The sequence below is a fragment of the Pollachius pollachius genome (assembly GCF_949987615.1).
Source record: "Pollachius pollachius genome assembly, chromosome: 12".
NCBI lineage: Eukaryota > Metazoa > Chordata > Actinopteri > Gadiformes > Gadidae > Pollachius > Pollachius pollachius.
The window spans coordinates 20,596,928-20,617,278 of NC_136945.1; the positions used below are offsets into that span (position 1 = coordinate 20,596,928).

The following is a 20,351-nucleotide window of genomic DNA, read 5'->3' on the forward strand; positions in this document are numbered from 1 at the left end:
ATTCCACTCTGTTTGCACACCTGTGGCTGATCACCTGCTTGGTCAGCTGGGCCCACACGATGTGTACACAGCTAATGGACCCACTCAAGGGGACATCGCTGTTCCTGCTCGGCTGAAATGGAAAGTGTATAATTACATTTATCACCCCGGGCCCCACGTTACTTTCTTTACAGGGAGGCTTAGTCACTATCATCCAGTTTTTCTACTTTTTATCTTTCGTGCTTTGCCTCAATTTTGGATTAATGCACACAAAAGAAGAGTCAGTGTTCGACAAGGGCGTTTCACTGAACACTAAAATGCGGTTGAGTCATTTAAACCAAAAAAAAAAAAGGTCATACCCCGACAGACTTGTGTTTTCAGGTTACAGAGACATCTGAGAGTGACGCATCAGGCATGGACGAGAAGTATGTGATTCAATATCGCCCTCTAGCGGTGGGACCCTGAACTACTTACCTGGACCAGACCGGGGTCCGTCAGCGTCTCTTCTTCATCAGCTTGCGGGTTTTTAATACAATACAATACAGGTTATAAGGATGCATCAGGAATAATCACAGAATAAAGTACTTAAGTAATCTTAAGTGGTTCAGCATGAGTATGAGTAAATATGTTATTGCAACTCTGTCTATGTGAATAACATTAACGCTCGTTTAATTGGTCTGTTCATTGATATATCGGTATTTTTATTGTTGTAATTGATTTTGAAAAACAAACATTGTTAGTAATTTTCTAAACAAAGCGTGTCTCCATCTCGCCTTTCATAAATAGTATTTTGTTCCTCCTTCTTGGGCATCCGTTATAATAAAGATATATAGGCTACTCTCTTTCAGATAAACTCCAATATTCGAGGAATAAGGAAACATAATTATGCGCCGTTACAGTTTTGAATGGAGAAAAATGTACAAATTTAAACAATTTAACTTCATTATTCTTCAACTTTTCTTAACTTCAATGTGACAACGATGGTGATTGGTTCTCTTTCCTCCTGCATTGGGTGATGGCTCCCTGAACATGACACCACGCAAAGAGAGGACAGGCAGAGGGCTCTGGTAGCTCCTGGTTCTGTAGCGGACTATGAACGCATCGCAAACAGCATCGTCCACTCATTGAGGTTATCACCAGTCCGGAGGTGAAGGTATAGCCGGGCCACGATGAAAACATGGCCCCCGGTCACGATAAAGTCAACCGTCTTCTTTTCGGAAGTATCACATTCCGAAACAAGCTTCCTCACAACGTTCTCCACCGTAGGCTAAGTCCCTGCACCATGGATAACGGAAACAGGCCCAATCCACCAAGACCGCGACTTCCAACTGACTGACGCCTCACTACACCCCCCCCCCCCCCAATGCAACCCGGAACATAGCCATCGGCTTTCTTCGTTAAGCCCACAACAAGCAGGGGTCCACCAGGGGGCACTAGTGAGCCCACTCCTCTATACGGAAGTCATATCCAAACCAGGGCTGTTTAGGGAGAAATGGCTCTAAATGGCTCTGCTCCAAACCACCAAACATCGTTTGGATGAATCTGTCGATTTGCAGGCAATCTATGTATGAGGAGAGTCAATATGAGGAGAGTCAAACTAAACCTTAAAAACGACGACGCTACATCTGTTGCTGTTTGAATCAGCCCTCCCATTTTGGAGGACAGCCTCAACACACCAAATGTTTGCCTCCAGGTCAAACCAGACAAAGAAATTCAACCGCCTCACAGACTTCCATCCTACATCAACACACTGCATCTGTCAACTCTCTGGACTTTCCACCGTTCAAAAGGCGAGCCTTCATCTCACACAAAAACATCAACAAAGTCATCTTCAACCCGTCACTAAAAGACACAATGACTGAAGCCCAACTGGCCGCAATGTCCCGCAGTCTACTGGACCGTAACCGGGTCAACACACACACACAGCTCATTTATTATTTATATTTTAAAAAAAAAGTAAGACTGAAACAATGGAGAGCCAGTAAGCCTCTAGCCAGCCCTCCTCTCCTCTGTCCTGTCCTCTCCCCTCCAGCCTGTTGTCTAAATGCTGCATGTGATGATAGAAGTCTACAGGTATGGACTCTCCTACCAAGATTCATGGAAAAGCTGCCCGTTCTGCTCATTATTTGGAAGTGCACAAACACACACATCTTTCCAACGGTTTGGAATGCCAACCACAGTCTGTCTCCTCTCCCTGCGTTAAAAATAGTCAATATGTGTTCACTTAGATCCCAGATGTGGGAATGAAATGATTTGCCCTAGCCGTAAGATAAAATCACCCGCAACAGCGCCGTCTCTGGTGAAAGACGGCAATTGTAATTTCTTTAAGCGATTTGCTGGCTTTTGTGAAAAGACGTTGAGATGCACACGGTTACGTCACATGCCACTAATTTGAACCATTCGGCAAACAGCAACTGACGAAAATGTTGAGTTAAGGTCAATAACCAAAATTGAGGTGACAACTGTTTTCCTCCCTGCTTTCGATGACTACATATTTGGAGTGTTTACCTCATTAGTAAACCTAAATGACTATAGTGTAGAAAACAAATAAATATGCAAATATAATTAAGTATTAGATGATTGGTCCCAAACGAAAAGACAACGAGTGTTATTTGTTGGTATGGAAGGGGCTCCTAAACATTATAACACAAATAAACCGGTCGATAATACATGCAGGATGGGAGTAGACTACAAAAGCAGAAGCAAGTCCTTAAGTGTGAATATAAACTACAGAAGCCAGAAAAGCATGTCCTGCATTTCTTCAGAATAAAAGTACTAAGTTTCCATCTGGGTTGTGTTTCAGAATAACACAACCCTACGTTTCCACCGGTGCTATTTTCAGAATAAAAGTCCTGCATTTCCGCCTGTTGATTTTCAGAATAAAAGTCCTACGTCTCCACCTGTTTTCCACCTGCCAACGCGTCCATCACATTCGGTGCTGCGGTGTTCCTCCACCGACTCCTCCCCTCCCCGGGCCCCTCTCCGCATCCCCCCTCACTCCTCCGGCCCCGCGCCGCCCGGCCTCCTCTCCTTCCCCGGGGGCCCCGGCCTCGGGGGCCCCGGCGAGGCCAGGGGGAAGCCCCTGAGCCCCTCCTGCAGGCGGCCCACGGCCTGCCTCATCTGGTCCTCGGCCTCCTGCAGGCACTTGATCTCAATGGTGTAGAAGAGGTACAGCAGGGCGGTGGTGAGCAGGATGAGGAAGCACAGCGCCCCCAGCAGGTAGAAGGAGACGCTGGGGAAGGGCCCCGGGGCTCCCAGGGCCAGCCAGGGCACGGCGGCGATGGCCAGCTCCAGCAGCAGCAGCACCAGCCCCATGACTCCGGTGCGGGCGGCCGTGTAGCACATGCCCTGCGCGCAGTGCAGCCCCACCTTCACCTCCGTGCGTGCCTCCGTCACGATGTCCACCAGCTCCGCCAGCTTGCCTGCGGGGAGGAGGGGAAAGACGGGCGGAGAGGAGAAGGTGGAGGTTAGCGGTTTGGACGGCGTGGAGGACTCCTGAGTGGGTCACAGCAGCGCTACTCTGAACAGCCTTTAAATCTCGCTATGCTAGCCCTACCGCTAGGCTAGCTCTAACTCTATACTAGCCCTACCGCTAGGCCAGCCCTACCGCAAGGCAATCCCTTTTGCTATGCTAGCCATACCGCTAGGCTAGCCCTACCTCCATACTAGCCCTACCACTACGCTTGTCAAGCGCCAGGCTAGCCCTACCGCAATGCTAGCCCTACCGCTAGGCTAGCCCTACCACAAGGCTATCCCTTTTGCTATGCTAGCCCTACCGCTACACTAGCCCTACCGCTAGGCTAGGCTAGCCCTATCGCTATGCTAGCCCTACCGCTAACCTATGCTAGCCCTACCGCTATGCTTGCTCTACCGCTACGCTTACCCTACCGCTATGCTAGCCCTACCGCTAGGCTAGCTCTAACTCTATACTAGCCCTACCGCTAGGCCAGCCCTACCGCAAGGCAATCCCTTTTGCTATGCTAGCCATACCGCTAGGCTAGCCCTACCTCCATACTAGCCCTACCACTACGCTTGTCAAGCGCCAGGCTAGCCCTACCGCAATGCTAGCCCTACCGCTAGGCTAGCCCTACCACAAGGCTATCCCTTTTGCTATGCTAGCCCTACCGCTTTGCTACGCTAGCCCTACCGCTACACTAGCCCTACCGCTAGGCTAGGCTAGCCCTATCGCTATGCTAGCCCTACCGCTAACCTATGCTAGCCCTACCGCTATGCTTGCTCTACCGCTACGCTTACCCTACCGCTAGGCTAGTCCTGCCGCTAGGCTAGCCCTACCGCTTGGCTAGTCCTGCTGCTAGGCTAGCCCTACCTAGCTATGCCAGTCAGGGTGTTAGTGAAGAAGTACCTGCAGTGCGGTCTGACCCCCTGGCCAGTGGCCTCATTCCCTTGGACCCGTCCTGGGAGACCTGGTCCTGGGAGACCCGGTCCAGCCTCAGCTCAGCGGTCAGTGCCTCGTGGTCCGAGTAGGGGAAGGCGTGGTCCGGGACGCTGCCCTTGGTGGTGGACATGGACTCACAGTGGAGCTCCAGCCGGGAGGAACCCTGGACACCCAGACCGGAGCACACAGCATATGGGGATGATACACTGGAGACGTTGCCTCACATGGTAGAGCCAGGCATTAACACAGCCAGGGTTAGGGGGTTGAATCCCTGTGTAGCTAAACTGGTAAATCCTGGCTTTAACTTAGTTTTATTACACTGTCAGGGTTAGGGTTTTGATTCCCTGTTTCCTTCAACTGGTAGAGCAAGGCATTATAACTGGCAGGGTTAGGGGTTTGATTCCCTGTTTCCTTCAACTGGTAGAGCAAGGCAATATTACTGGCAGGGTTAGGGGTTTGATTCCCTGTTTCCTTCAACTGGTGGAGCAAGGCATTAACACTGCCAGGGTTAGGGGTTTGATTCCCTGTGTCCCTCAACTGGTAGATTAAGGGCATTGACCCTACCAGGGTTAGGGGTTTGTAGCCCTTTGTAGCTAATCTGGCAGAGCAAGGCATTAACACTGGCAGAGTTACGAGTTTGAATCCCTCTGTAGCTAAACTGGCAGAGCAAGGCATTAACAGTGGCAGTGTTGGGGTGAATGTATGCGCTCATGATACTGAAAGGTGCTTGGGATAAATGCGTCCACCCCATGGCTTGAGTTTAGATAATTTTAGACCAGATATCGATCGTGCTGTGCGAGCAGGAAACAGAATCCATCAGGTCACCTTGAACAGGATGTAGTCTATCCTGATGCCCTTCTCAGGGGGGACCATGTCGTTGTTGGGGTTCTCTGGGATCATCGTGCCCCCTTCTTCGCATCCCTGCAGGACGGATGGAAAACCTTTTATGAATCCGTACAAAAAAACATCAACGCACGCTTACCTGTTCGGATTGCTGTTGATGTTTTTGCTGAAATTATGTTTTGTACTTGTAAATAAAAAGGTGCGTTGAAAAAGCAAGTGTATTATCGATATTGTTATGTTAGATAATATAAGGATAACTTGTAAGTAACGGAGTGACACAAGAACACAGGTCGAGATGTTGATATCCTCATCAACTCGGATGCATACTTTTGACTTTTGATCAATTACCTGCTAACAGTTATTATCATCATCATCATCATCATTATCATCATCATCATCATCATCATCACTGACGTCAAACTTGGGGGTCTCTACGTAGGCGTCCCTCAGGTCGGCGTAGGTCCGCAGCAGCCGGTTGCCCAGGTCCATGGGGTGCATGTTGAAGTCCCCCGCCAGGACCACCAGGTCCGCCGCGGCCGAGGTGTAGCTGAGGGGGGGAGCCATAGCAGACACAGCCCTCACTAACGGCTCTGGACAGCATCGCACCAACACCACACACACCGTGGTCACAGGGCCGCCGTCGAGCCTCGGTTTAGGTGTTTTGAACGATAGAACGGTACAATACGCATGGCAAACAAAATCAGCGTTTATTTACCCAAGTTATTTACTTTTTCAAACCGACAAACATCACTGGAATGAAATTTCAGTATTTAGAAATGGACATCTTCATCTAAAAGGGACTTTCACTGATCATTTATCTCGGAACATTTGAGGAGGAGGTAGCACGTTTGTCGCACAACATAAGGAATGAATATAAATCTTGTTTTAACGTGCACACGGCCATGTTTTTGGGCTCAGCTGGCGGGTTAGGCGACTTCAGACACGCGTCATGAAGGAGCAGGTTTGATGCTGAGACCGCCCGCCCACTGCGCGGTCCCCCCTGTTTGTGAACTGTGCAGTGTGTGCATCCAGTCGGCATCACGTGCTTTAACTATCAAAGGTTCAGTACCGGATGAAGTGCTGCAGCTCCCAGGCCTGGACCACACGGTGGGGCAGGTAGGAGTCCTTCTCCCGGCTGTACTCTGCATGCAGCTGCGCACACGCACACACACACGCACACGCACACACACACACACACACACACAAAACAATTAACCCAACAGTGATCCCAGCCACTTTGTATAGCTTCTTTCAATACACGACAAAATTACAGAAGTATCAAAACACAACAAATATGACAATAGAAAATGCAAGAGGAGAAGAGAAGAGCTTATATTTTTTGGGGTGAAAAAAGTTTAAATAAAATGAAGAAAACCCATTCATCCAAAGTTGCTGATCGTTCTTTATTCCCTAAGCACGTGACGACTGAACGGCCTGAAGCCCATGGGGCTCGACAAACGAATACACAGCAAGGTGGGTTCCCAACCCTGGACTTCACGGGATGCATTAAAGGGTGTCATCCCACGGCCTGATCGTTAAACGGGATCAGCTCAGCGGAGATGAGTGACGGGGAAGGGCCCTTAAAGGGGCATGAAGCCAGGTGGGAGGGACGGGACGGTACCAGTCTCCCCTGCTCTACGGAGTGACCTGGTAGAGCCCAGGCAGATTAGGAAGACTGGAGCCAGGGGAGGAATGTGCTGCTGCCTCGTCTGGGACTCAGAATGCTGGACTGGAGGCGTGGGGCCGTCTTCTTCTGCTGGTGTTGGACTGGGAGTTTGTCAGGGAGGAATGGAATGGAGCACAGGGCCAGTGATGGGGGGGGGGGGGGGGGGGGGGGGGGGGGGGGGGGGGGGGAAGGGGGGGGGGGGGAAGACACTTTAAATAGGGCCGCTTGTGGGGGGCATGTGGCTCAGGAGGTAGAGCGCGTAGTAGGGCCGCTCGATTATGGGAAAAATCATAATCACGATTATTTTGGTCAATATTGAAATCACGATTATTCAAACGATTATTTTTGAGTTTGAAAACATGTTGTATTTATTCAGCAGGTCTCTCCCAAAAAAAACTTTGTAACTGAGAACTTTGAAATTTCGCCTTCAAAAAATACACAAAATGGTCAGAAAGAATCCAATCTAAAATAATATACAAATATGTATCCAGCTGTTCTGCCCTTTCTATAAAACAAAAACAAAAAAAAACAACGAAAAACTTGATTATGTTCATTTTCGATTAATCGCCCAGCCCTAGCGCGTAGGAATCAGCAGTTTGCTAGTTCGATCCCCGGCTCCTCCTAGCCCAGTGTTGAGGTGTCCTCGAGCAAGACGCCTCGACCTGACTGCTCATGACAAGCTGTGGCTGAGACAGTGTGTGTGCATGGTTGGGTGAGAGTAGGGCAATGTTGTAAAGCGCTTTGATTGGCCACTGGTTAGAAAAGCGCTGCACAAATGCAGTCCATTTACCATTCAAAACATGTTTGGAGGTGTGCGGTAAACCATGAGCATCCATGTCAAGGTGCAGGCTGAAAGAAGCCAAAGTATTACGTTCTACTTTTGTCATGTACAGTGGGCCACTTATAGACAGTTTGACGTTTGAAGGTCCAACAAATCGTTTCTCGAGCAGCTCTGATTGCTCTGCATGAATATCATCGGTTCCCACCGGAACAAGCATGATGATAATGAGAATATTTTGTGCAGCCTGAGAAGCAATGCCAGTGTCTCCATTGTGTAGGGGTAGGATCTAGGAAACAACATGTTTTAATCACCTCTTACATTTCATGTTTTAATAGCAGGATGCCTCCAAGGTAAAAGTGGTGTGCCTTCATTCAGGGATCTGATTGGCTCGTTCCTGAGAGTTACACCTGAGACAGGTCCCTAGTGCCGTTATTAAAACCGTTGTGAGTCTACTCTATTGTCCCCGCTGTCTGGCATGTGGGCACAGGCTGCAGACTGATGTTTGAAGCTTAATACTGCTGCTCTATTATCGGGTTAATAATAGAGCCACATGGGGTTGAGAGCTTTTCAAATGTGTTATTCTGGGGGCTTTGCTCTCACATGTAAAAACTATCAAAAGAGAGAAAGTCAATAAGCGTGAGAATAACTTCTCAAGCCTGGCATCTGCTGAGAGAAGATAGCCCTCTGACTCACCGATAAGAAATGTCTACATCCACATATTTGAGTCTGCAAACAGAGTGATCCTTTGCATGTCTAGGGCGTTGTGGTCGCTCCCTCCAATCAAATCCTCCCCCTTTTGTGTGGATCGGTAAAAAGCTAGTGGCTGGCACCCACATCAGTGGAACGATCCTTGAGCGATTTCCAAGACGATACCGCCACAGACAAACAAGGGCTCACGTTACTTTGCACAGGATCTTTCATGTCCAATGATTGGTAACATCAGGAGCGTAGAGAGGTATCTCAGACGGTTAAGTGAGGTCAGTGGACAACTGATAGCATAGTCCCCTCTTCTTCTGTTATCATTTCCCCCCACCCCCCACGTTAAATCTCATTGGAGGAGAATCGCGGTAACCATGACAACGCCGGACCTCCAGGGTTACGGCGTGGGTGTGATTGTTGGTGAGACAGCGGGAGGTGGACTCAGTCTAACCCAGGGGGCTTAGGGTCCCTGAACCCCATGGAAACGGTAGCAGCGATCTGGGGCTAAACGGACATGGCGGACGTGAAGACTTACGTGTGTGACGTAGAAGTGCGCCGTGGTGTTGCCGATGTTCAGAACGGCCATGCCCACCGCCTTGCCCCCGAACCAGTCCCCGTGGTTGAGCTGCAGAACAGACAACAAACAACAGCGGTACACATGGGTCAGTAGCCCCACCGGCTGGGTGGCTAGCCGCGAGCCAACGGGGTAATGTTGGCGGATGTTTCGAGTCTGACCTCTGCTCCATCGACATTTACATTTATGGCATTTAGCAGACGCTTTTATCCAAAGCGATTTGCAATAAGTACATTTGTCAGAAAAGGTGAGACTATATATCGTATATATAGTCTATATCTATATATCTCTCCAGTGTCTGGTTCATAAAAACACATTCATTTTATTTTCGCCTACGCTATAAGCCCAAAAAAATGATATTTTCAAAAAGGAAAAACAATAGCTTGAACACAGACTTGCGCAAGAGATATTATGAAACTAAACCGCACTTGAAATTTAAGAACTTCCTTAAACCTGCAAAACTTTTGCAAGTTTGCATGTTCATCTGCCTATTTGTTTGGCAAACAAAGTCCAGGCTATCATCTGTCGAACATGAGTAAATGAGGAATGTTTTGCATGTTGCCAGCACAATAAAGACGTCTAAAATTTTCCCCTTATGTTTGTTTGGGGCAAAGCTCGTCCCAAACACACCTTCAACAGAGGATACGAGAAAACAGCAGTCTTTGTGCAGGCGCCCAGCATATTTCCCTGAGCAAATAGTGGATGCCATTTTACAACCTAAATTCACAATGTGTGACATTTAAAATGGCTCTTATCTTAAAATAACCAAGACATATCTGTCAATGCTAAGCAATAGTGACCCCATCAATAACAATAAGAATCACATTCTATTACTGATGTATTCTACAAATACAAATACAGCCAAGCCTGTCTCTCTTTGTTTCAGAGAATCAAACTATCAACCCTGCCTAAGCCCCTCCCACTCACTCTACCCAGCCAGCCGAGCTACGCTAGTTTAGCATGACACAGTTTCCCAGCCAGCCAGAGTGGACAGAACTCTGTTATTGAGCTGTTTATTTTGGAAGTCTCCAGCCTACTAACTTGTACGGGTTTCAAACACACACTGTGCCTTTAAAGCCTGAGAGTCCCTCTCTGCTGTGAATTATGTATTTGGATCCATTACGCTCCCCTTTCCCACCCCGAGGCCTCACCATGTAGGGGTATCCGTTCAGGGAGTAACGGTAGCGGAAGGTGTCCTGGATCCGGTGCTTGGAGAAGATGGCCAGCCCGCTCCCGATGACTCCGCTGGGGGGAAAGGGGGCAGGGAGAGAGAGGGCACAGGGGACGGGACTTCATGTGAACCAGCTGTAGCGCTGCAGTACAGTGGGCACGGCGCGCTTCGAACAATCAAACAAACATACTGTGTTCGATCCCCGGAGTCCGCAGCCCACTCCGGGCGTACCTGAGAACGATGCCTTAGTTCTGATCATTTATTTATTAACTAAATGTATTAATTAACTATGTTCATTCTGACACAGATCATGAAGGAGCAGATATATAAGGTTTAATGCATCCTGCTTAAGGACGCTTGCTGGAAGACTGAAGACATTGGGGAATCAAACCCGGTTTCGGATGGGAATCGAACATCACAACCAACTACACAATCCTGCACCTTTAGAAGCAGAGAAAACAATATGAATGTTAATGAAGAGATCCTGCCTCGTCTGTATTGCAGGGCATTAGCATAACGTTTTTTGTGGATGGATGACCTTGGAAAGTTGTTCCGACTTTGGCTGTTTTTTACTTTTCCCATTTAAACGTGTGTGAAGTCGAAGAAGCTCAAGGGATTAGCAGGGAATGGCATTTGATTAATCCTGGCCATGAGGCTCAGAATGGAGATCAGGGAAGCAATGGCCTTCAACGTTTCAAAAGATCTGCTGCCTGCTATACATCTTATCACATACTGATATCAAGTCAGTCTTACAGCCTTACAGACAAACATCTCAAAGTGGGATTCAATAGCTAAGGGATAGCAAACCTTTTGAAGTAATCTGCAAAGATCTGCTGCCTTCTATACATCTTATCACACAATGATATCTAGTCAGTCTTAGTGCAAACAGCATAACAGACAAACATCACTGAGTGGGATTCAATAGTTAAGGGATAGCAAACCTTTTGAAGTAATGACCGTACGGAAGGCTGCTGGCCAGCTTCTTTCTCAAAGAATCAAAGTCTTTTTCACTCCAAACCTGAGAGAGGAGCATAGTCGACAACAAGGCTGATAATGATCCAGATAAACCTCTCATCAGCACATTAACCTGACCGTTTTAATAACTTCAAGATTTATTTGCATGATTTGTGTTCATTACTTTATTACTCTTGATTTGATCCTTTAATCAAGTGTGTGTATTGGTGTGTGTGCATGAGTACGCGCGTGCGTGTGTGTGTGTGTGTGTTGGTGTTCGTGCATGCGTGCGTAGGACAGTCTAGTGGTTGGGGTTTTGACTCTCAGTCAAAAGGCTCTGGCTTCAATCCCCAATGTCTGCTCCTCCCTGTGGGATCGGTAGAGCCAGGAGCCCTAACCACGATCCGGGCCATGACTCAAGGAGCAGGTTAGCGTGGGTTTGGCACCATGAGAACGTGATGAGGAACCAGCTGTTTGAGAGCTTGGTTTGGATGTTATGGTTGCCTAGTCTCAGCCTCTTTGCTTCGTTTGCACAAGGGCTACGGCACCATGAAAGGCTCTCTGAGACTAGCTGAAGCCAGCTCACATTAGACTTTATATATATATATATATATATAGCGTAAAAAATATATATAGTATTTGATTTTAAGAAAAGTGAAGCTCTAGTTTAACATAAAGCTTACTGTAGTGAAATACTTTGAACATGCCTCAATTCGCATTAGCTCTAGTAATATAAAGCCTACTGTAGTGAAATACTTTGAACATGCCTCAAATCGCATTAGGCATAAAAAAACAATGTTAATACAGTGTGTTTTTGGTTTAATTTCCCGTGGTGTCCTGTGGCAGGCCGCCCAGAGCCCTCTCTCCTGGCTAGACCCCTCGGCTCGGCCTGCAGTGGGCAAGATAACGGCTGGGCCAACCATCTCCGCTCTGATGTCTGACTGAAGGGCCAAGCCTCTAAGTGTCTCGTAAATCACTGCTTCAATAGCCTGCTGTAGGCGCGGGCGAACGCACTTTCATGTGTGTAAGTCAGCCTCAATAAATAGCTAATTTGGCCTACTTCAATTTAAAAACGGGAGGGTTTGAACTAGCCTACAAACGTTTTGGGTGCAACCATGTAAAAGTTGTTTGTTGTCATTATCTGAACCAACGAGACGATGGACAGAGGTCGCCTCTTCGGCCGTGGGTGGAGTCATCAGGGAGCGAGCCCGCGAAGGGGGTGTCTAAACAGTTTGCTTTATGTGTAAATATTGTGCAGAATGACCAAATAGGGGGAGAGGGAGTAAATGCCTGAGTAAGAGAGAGTAAGTCAGGGAGTAAGGGAGGAAGCAGAGTGGGTGTGTTTAGTTCTAGTTCTGTTTATAAGGATCCTCATTAGTGTTTACACTTGGCAACAGCCACTCTTCCTGGGGTCCACATTTAACCAGACAAACACACGATGAATCAACCAGTGAGTGAGCGCGCGAGCGGCTGAGAGAGTGAGTAAGTGAGCGAGAGGGTGTGTGTGAGGGTGTGTGAATGACTTTGTACATGGCGCTCCACCAACCTCCTGGAGTAACACCACATCATACTGCTCCTTGGCCAGCAGGTCTCCGATCATGGTATAGCGCTGGGCACAGTGTTTGCTCAGGTAGCGAATCCCCCTTTCATCAAACACAGAAAACCACACACATAATCACCTCAGTGCGAAGTCACACAGCACAACAACATGATGGACTGCATTTACGCAGCGCTTTTCTAACCGGTGGCCCCTCAAAGCGCTTTACAATACTGCCTAAAATTCACCCATTCATGCACACATTCACACAGCGACGGCGGTGTCAACCATGCAGGGCGACAGCCAGCTCGTCGGGAGCAGTCAGGGTGAGGCGTCTTGCTCAGGGACCCCTCCACACGACTTAGGAGGAGCCGGGGATCGAACTAGCAACCCTCCGGTTCCCTGCCAACCCGCTCTACCTCCTGAGCCCCATGACCTCGATAACCACAACAAACACAACAACAACAACAACAGCTCAGATCACTGACCAGCAGTTGAGGGAGAAGATCCGGAGGCGGACCGACGTGGGGTGGACTGGATCGGGAGTCGACATGGCTGCTGGGCTGGGGACCACCAGGAGATGGCCTGGTTCCTAGGGGCAACGGCCAAGGATGGGCTGCTGGGGCTGGTTGCCGGGCAACAGAGTACAAACTAAAGTTAGAAAGAGAACAAGAGAAGAAGATGTTGACTTTAGTGTTTGAGTGATCCCACGGGGGGGGGGGGGGAACAGCTGTTTATGCTGATGACCTGCTTTTCTACAAACATTGGCCTACAAGATTAGGAGTGCGTCAAAAGCTATTCTCATTGGATTGGTTAAACACAGCAGTAATAACCGTCTGTGTTCTACTAAGTTACTCATCAAACCCTCTTTAAACCTTCCGTGTCTCCGAAAAACACAGTTCTCTTTTACCATATGCAGATAGTGATCAGATAAGGAAGCACTGCATGCATTGCATGAGTTGCATACAAAGATTAGCTAAGAATGAGGAGGCAGAGCTCCTGAGGTCTGTGATGGTGGTCGCCTATGATGGCGGCTACGGACAACCAGGTTCATACAGACGATGGGCTGGAGGCTATAGAGTACTAGGGTGCTTGACTTCAAGGGTCTTGGGTTCAATCCCCTAGTATCTGCTGCCTCTTCTGTAGGCATCCTTGAGCAAGGGCTAACCCTTAGCTGCTCCTTTGTGACATGCTTCTGAATTCACTGTTGGTCAGACAGGATAAAAGTCGGTTGCATTGCTAAATAAAATAATAAATACTAATATAACTATGTATGTAATATAGTTATGGCCCCAATGTCACCTTTATTTGTACTAATTGATGTATATATAGTAGCTAGTGCAGGGCTCCTGTGATAACATCATAGCACATAGAACATTTAACTCTCCTATGTTTGTCATGAGAAAGAAATCTCTACACAATTCTTGCTACTCACCTGTGGTCACTCAATATGGTAAAGATAATCGCTAGAATAGCAAAATATTGAATTAGCTGCTAATAGACTGATGTCGGGAAGGCAACACAAAAATAACTGAGAGGAGGGCCTTATATGGGCCACACTGAGAAGAACTGGCGCTGCACCATGAGATACTCTGTATCTTTTTACTTATTAATTTCTAGTGACTTTTGTAAATGCTTGTCTAGACAATGCTTAGTCATTGCCAACATCTGTTGCACAGCATAACTGCGTGGTCAGCCATGACATATGGCCAAATGCATATCATTTACAGCCAGCAGGATGAATCTGATTGGTCCAGTCCTAACAGCCTGACCCAAACATAACTTATATAACCTTCATTTATTTAGGGACTGTCACAAAAACACACGGTTCCTGTGAGCTGCAGAATGCTGACCTGGGTCGAATAGGGGGCGAAGAGAGGTGGACAATGGATTGGTTTGGTAAAAACGAGAGCACTTGGACACATAGCAAACAGAGTTGAGCTGGCTGCATTGTGTGAAGCACCTCACAGTTCAAAGCGTTCCTCCTTGCAATTCTCCATGGAAAGCAAAACAAACAAACTGTTTTTGTTGTTGCAATTTATTGCAACAACACTGCATTTATCTTTTCGGTGGATGCTATCCTGTGCAGCTTAATTTAAATGTCCGTTAACAGACGGATACAATGGATACATTATGGGTACTTTTCGATAAAAAATGTTAGGCTGTTAACTTACAAACTAGACAGGCAAGTAGATTGTAACTGTTATAAGTTTATTGGTACTGTTACACCAATAAACTAGACTGATGTTATCTCATTATTGAATCCATCTGAAATAAAAAACAGGTAAACGAATATATAACCCGGTGAATACAACACAACATGCTGCAGGCACTAAAGATATGCAAGACTTCCACCTCCACCAGTCATGAATGACTTATCCGTGACTGTTCAGCGATTTATTCGCCATCTACTATGACACAAATAAACGGTGATCTTTGCAATGAACCGAGTTCCTCATTAGAGATGCCCATTCCAGTGAAACAATATAACATGAGATACACACTTGCGCTGACAAGCTGCCTTGGCTGTCAGACGAGAGAAAAAGGAAGGGTAAGTTAAGAGAGTTAGTTGGTGGATTCCTGTGTTTAGGAGAACGCATTGGGCTTACCTTGAACACCGGACAGGTTGGTGCTTGGTGAGGCAGACCCCCTACTGCGTCATGGGGGAGACAGTTATGAGGTAGGTCGGAGGTGTTGCAAGGCAGGCTGGTTTCTCACACTTCACACACACTTCACACACACACACACACACACACACGCACACACACTTCCTTCTGCTGGTGGTTAAACGGAGAGACTGCAGGAAGCAGTGTCAAGTTACCCGACAAAGCCGGACCAGGAGGGTAACGGCTTCTCCCTTCACAATAAAAGTCGTCATGGCGCAAGAGTCGAGAAAATTAAAATGCAATACGATAACAGAAGATAATATACAAGTACTGATAACATATCAAATTAATACAAGTAGCTTGACGGCTTTCCTAAGTCTTGTAGCCGACGGTTTGGGCGATCTGTCCAATTATGACCCATTATTTCTTAAACAATTTAGTTCCGAACATAACTACATTCCTTACAATGAGATTATGCTTATTTAAAAAATTCTGTATGTGTTTACATATAACACGTTGGTATTATCATTGAAGCCCATCGTGATACCTATGGTATAAGGTGTTTCTTTACAATTGGTTCACATTAGCTATTTTACTTTGAAGGGAATATGTTCAAACCAGAAGTCATATTGGAGATTTTTTCTCGCTTTGGAATTAAAAACATGTCGCAGATAACGTGTGCTGAAATGCTTATTATTAAAATAATTAAATAACGTTCAAAATAACGATTGTTACTTAGATTTAAAACATACCTTTATTTATGGAACTACATTTATATGACTCTATATATTTTTGTTTTTCTTGAATCATCTGACATCTCACATTCCACTGTTACAGTCACGTGTTGACTTGTGCTGATCTCTGAAGAAAATGCTTCAATGCAAAGTCATCAAAATAATGAATAAAGCCATCAAAATAATGAATAAGTTAAATGATCCAACTTTATAATACTTAAATACTTGAATCCTTAAAGACTGCACCCTGCAAATCCAGCTATCTAAAAACAGATACAATTATACAAATAATATTGCTTGATTGTCAAACAATACCAGTATATCGGTATACATGCTCATCATTTTAGTAAACATGTTATTAAGAAGACAATAAAATCTACTGCTTTCCGCTCCAGACAGGAAGCTATCATGGATTATTTTACCATCTGCACAACATAACAAACACATCCCCAGTTACCAACGTTACCAACCCCACTATAAATAACAATCAATGGTCACACACCAAAGCAGAGACACTATCCCTCTTTTACTCAAGACAGCTCTGTCTTGAGATAATATCTTATTGACCTTAGATATAAATTGTGTGCATAGCCCAAAACTCGATTAGGAGTTTGGTGAACTTCTTCTATTCATGTATTCAATAATACAGTAATTATTAGCAGCATGTCAGCTGTAGAATACATAGAAAAGGTTGAGGTAGAGTGATCCAGAAAAGAAAGTGGACAAAACAAATTTTAAAACACATTTATTATGTATTCTGGGGCAAATGGCCCCAAATGCGTCTTTTATTGTTAGATACATTTTGTTTGATTACAATCCCTATTTAGAAGATAACAGAAAATATAAAATTGCAATGCACAATGGTATAACCGAAACAATAGTAAACCACCATTTAACAAACGAGAAAAACAAACTGCCTACACCCTTCTGAACAGGATACATTAGCTCCTCATTCTTTACCAACATCCACAAGATCACACGTTATTCTCAGTGGTGCATATGGCGACCGCTGAAAGTCCAAGAGAAAACAGGAGTCAGAAAAACAAAAAAAACATAAATTTTGATAAAAAACTGTCTGTATAAAAGAAACATTTAGAAAACTGATAAGAGGAGTGCTATTGTGTAATGCTTCTGAAACACCGGTACGTCACGGAAAGTCAAATTGTAGTTTTCTAAAATACTTTATATATATATACATCTATATAAAGACAGTGTATGTCTATACATAGATAAATAAATATCTAGAGTAAATATAGATTCAAGCACACCCTCTCCAGACATCATGGTGTGTCTAGTGAGACCGCCCTTTGTCCTTGGTATCAGCTCTGTGATTCTTTTAACATCTGCAGAAGAGTACAAATACATCACCAGTAACCAAACGTTTCCAACCCCTATATAAATAACAATCAATGGTCACACGCCACAGCACAGAGACACTATCTCCGTCTCGAATACGCCCACGTTAAAAAGTAAGCACTTGTATAAAGATGTTAGTAAAAAATAAAAAGTTTTTTGTCCCTCAAGGCTCGGTATGTGGCACTCAAACCACACACTATTCGTTATTCGTTTGTTTGTCTGTTTAGTATTTTATCACATCGAGCGGACGATGTCTCCGTGCTGTGTTTAAGTTAATCACAAAACGTGAATGCAAGTCCCCACGAAATACTCCTATGTAACAACGTATTCCTTTAGCATCCGCGGACACACATCACAGTACAGAAACAATCTTAGTTAGGCTACATAAGTCATAAGGCAGATCATGACGCTTGTTGTCTGTTGTCCAGCCACCATGTTGGGTCGTTAAAGCGGCCCTGTTTTACCACCGGGTGTGGCGTTGGACTCCCCTTTACAAGCCACTCCCCCCCGATGCATGATGGGAGATAAACGACCAGCCTGTCAGTTGGACTGAACCAACTGACAACTGACAACTGGCTAATCTAGTCGATATACCAGCATGCATCTAGGTGGATACTCCCACTTGTGACGTCACTAAAGGGTCTGTAACTGGTAGGCTGATCTAATCAACATACCAGCATGCATTTGGGTGGATACTCGCACTTGTGTCATCACTAAAGGGTCTGTTTTGAAAACGGCTTGTAATGGATGGTAAGTCTCGCACCGGGTTGTAAAACAGCCCTTTAAACACAGGGGAAGAGCATGGAAGGATGGTTTATAGTAAGGCTAGCAAATGGTATGACGTTTCCAAACTGTAATACACCAGTTAAATATGGCACGACCTGATTATCTACTGTGTAACAAAACAGGATGAGACGAAAGGCTACATGATATGGCGAAATTGGCAACACAATCAATCTTCTTTTATGTACATTTGGACTGTATAACTCCACCATTGTATTTTTGTAAAACAACTCACACAAAGGAAAATAAAAATACAAATACTCCATTTCTTCCCCATGTGAGCCCAGGAGAGACCGGGGTCTCGACAGCTCTGTGGCGGGTCTATGAGAATGACGCACGACGATGGATCATCTTTTTCAATGACAGAATATACTTGTATCTGGCTTGTTTCTGTTTACTTACAAAAAAACAAGAGGTAGTATTAAAAAGCGCTCCAAAGTGGCGAGTCAGGATGTAATCTTTGGAGAAAAAAGGCACTTATTGCCCTGTCTTTGACTGTCGGTAGGATCACCAACAACCACAACGACAATAACAACAAAAACACATTTCTTCTTCTGTGGTGCTTTGCTCTTTGCTCTGTGACGTCGTCATTCGTACTCTTATTGCTTAGCGTTTTCCCTTGATTGCTATAAGAATCATTGCAAACCCCAACACTTCCTCATTCCCTCGATTAAAAACATTTTGGTGTCCATCTGCTGTCATTGCATAGTTGATAAGGTACTTCATCTGTTTGTGTCTCAAAACTAAAAAAAATATAGCTGACCGTTAAAAACTCAATTCTTTAAATTATATTCTTTTGCTGCTGCTGCTCTTGGCTGAGAGTGCGTTCTCCTCACCCATCGCCACATTTTCTTGTTGGTGTTTTTTTTTGGTAAAAGCAGAGGGAAAAACGTTTGGATGTAGGGTCCGACACGAGAGTCTGGGTGCTTCCTGGGTGTCAGAGCCGTCGGAGGGGGAGTTCGTGTCAAACTTTGGGGGTCTCTTCACAAGAGGGGGGGTTAGTCTTTGACTAGTCTGTAGACGTGGTACTGTGCTCCATGTTCGCTGGTGGACACCTCAAACACAAACGCTATGCACAGCAACGTCTCCTGAGTGTCCCGGTTCGTCACCACCTGGGGGGAAATGAAGAACGTCTGGCATGTGACACGTGTTGAGTACGCACAGAGAATCAGATTGCATCATGGGATTCTTTGTTGACAATGTCATGTTTTTGTTTTTGTTTGTTGTGCCATTTTGTGATGAGGATGTAGTAATGTAAAATCCTAAATCAAGCAATGTAAAATATAAATATATATCATAACCTAGGCTTATCCAAACATTGTTTTGATTAAAACTTTGAAGGATGGACTGATCAAAACTATCAGGACAGACTATTAATAAAAGGTTGATAAGCATAAAATCCTATCCTGATAAAGATCATGATGTATTTCTAAGGTTACATTTTCACGACCGGCTGAATCAGCGGTGAACCGATCCAGGTGAGACAGCTCACCTGTAGAATAGTGAAGTTCTCCAGTACGCTGTTCATCATGTACTTCTCCGGCAGGTGCTTGAGCTTGTGGATGAAGTTGATCATATACTCGCACATGGGCGAGCGATGGATCCTGTACACACACTTCCCCCCTTCCATGCGCGCGTACTCCGTCTGGAGACACACACACACACACACACACACACACACACACACACACACACACACACACGACACCATGAGATCGTCGACTCCTGCAACTCCTGCTACCATTACTATTACTACTGCTCATACTATGAGTATTAGGAATACTACTACTGCTAGGAGGAGAAGGGGGAACATGAGGAGGAGGAGGAGGAGATGAAGAGGAAGAGGAGAACAAGAAGGATGCGGGAGGACAAGGAGTCGTGGCTGGAGGAATTGGAGGAGAAGGAACAGAAAAAGTGGGAGGAGGAGAAGGGGAATAAGGGAGTCACAGAAGGGGTTGTGGGAAGAAGAGGAGAAGAAGACGGAGCCATGGGAGGAGGAGGATGTTAGAGCGGTTTGAACATAAACCAACACACAGAGCCGTACCTCTACTTTCTCCACCACCTGCTTGCCGAAGGAGCAGACTTTGGTGGACACGGTGATGGTCATGTTCTCAGCGCTGCCGTACTGGCTGCTGACGCCGTAGAACGACCCAGGCCCGTCCTGCATGCCACTGCTGTTCAGGTCCGCCTGCCACGCGCACGCACAGGCGCGCACACACACACACCATCACACACACACACAGACATGCACACAGACACGCACACAGACAGA

At 45.9% G+C, this 20,351-nt stretch overlaps 2 protein-coding genes across 5 annotated transcripts in view; both read right to left on the minus strand.

The window, feature by feature from the left end:
- Positions 1–2,973: 2,973 nt before the first annotated feature.
- smpd2b (sphingomyelin phosphodiesterase 2b) lies at positions 2,974–15,377 on the minus strand (the record flags this gene model as incomplete). Of its 2 annotated transcripts, none has more annotated exons than XM_079748399.1 (11): positions 15,210–15,377; positions 13,089–13,225; positions 12,610–12,706; positions 11,051–11,127; positions 10,090–10,183; positions 8,900–8,989; positions 6,288–6,370; positions 5,633–5,765; positions 5,201–5,296; positions 4,343–4,538; positions 2,974–3,401 (listed from the first exon to the last, which is right to left on the minus strand). In XM_079748399.1, the coding sequence occupies exons 2-11, from the start codon at positions 13,151–13,153 to the stop codon at positions 2,974–2,976; spliced, it is 1,359 nt and encodes a 452-aa protein (XP_079604525.1). In that variant the 5' UTR covers positions 13,154–13,225; positions 15,210–15,377. The 2 variants fall into 2 exon arrangements, with proteins under 2 accessions (XP_079604525.1, XP_079604524.1); XM_079748398.1 differs by having other exon boundaries at positions 13,089–13,251.
- A 1,291-nt stretch (positions 15,378–16,668) lies between these two features.
- tead3b (TEA domain family member 3 b) overlaps positions 16,669–20,351 on the minus strand; it is a 14,409-nt gene continuing 10,726 nt past the window's right edge. For all 3 annotated transcript variants that reach the window (XM_079748059.1, XM_079748057.1, XM_079748058.1), the window contains 3 exons: positions 20,124–20,267; positions 19,572–19,724; positions 16,669–19,191 (listed from right to left, as the gene is read on the minus strand). In XM_079748059.1, the coding sequence (XP_079604185.1) occupies positions 19,078–19,191; positions 19,572–19,724; positions 20,124–20,267 (411 nt within the window). In that variant the 3' untranslated portion in view covers positions 16,669–19,077. The remainder of the gene's footprint in view (positions 19,192–19,571; positions 19,725–20,123; positions 20,268–20,351) is intronic.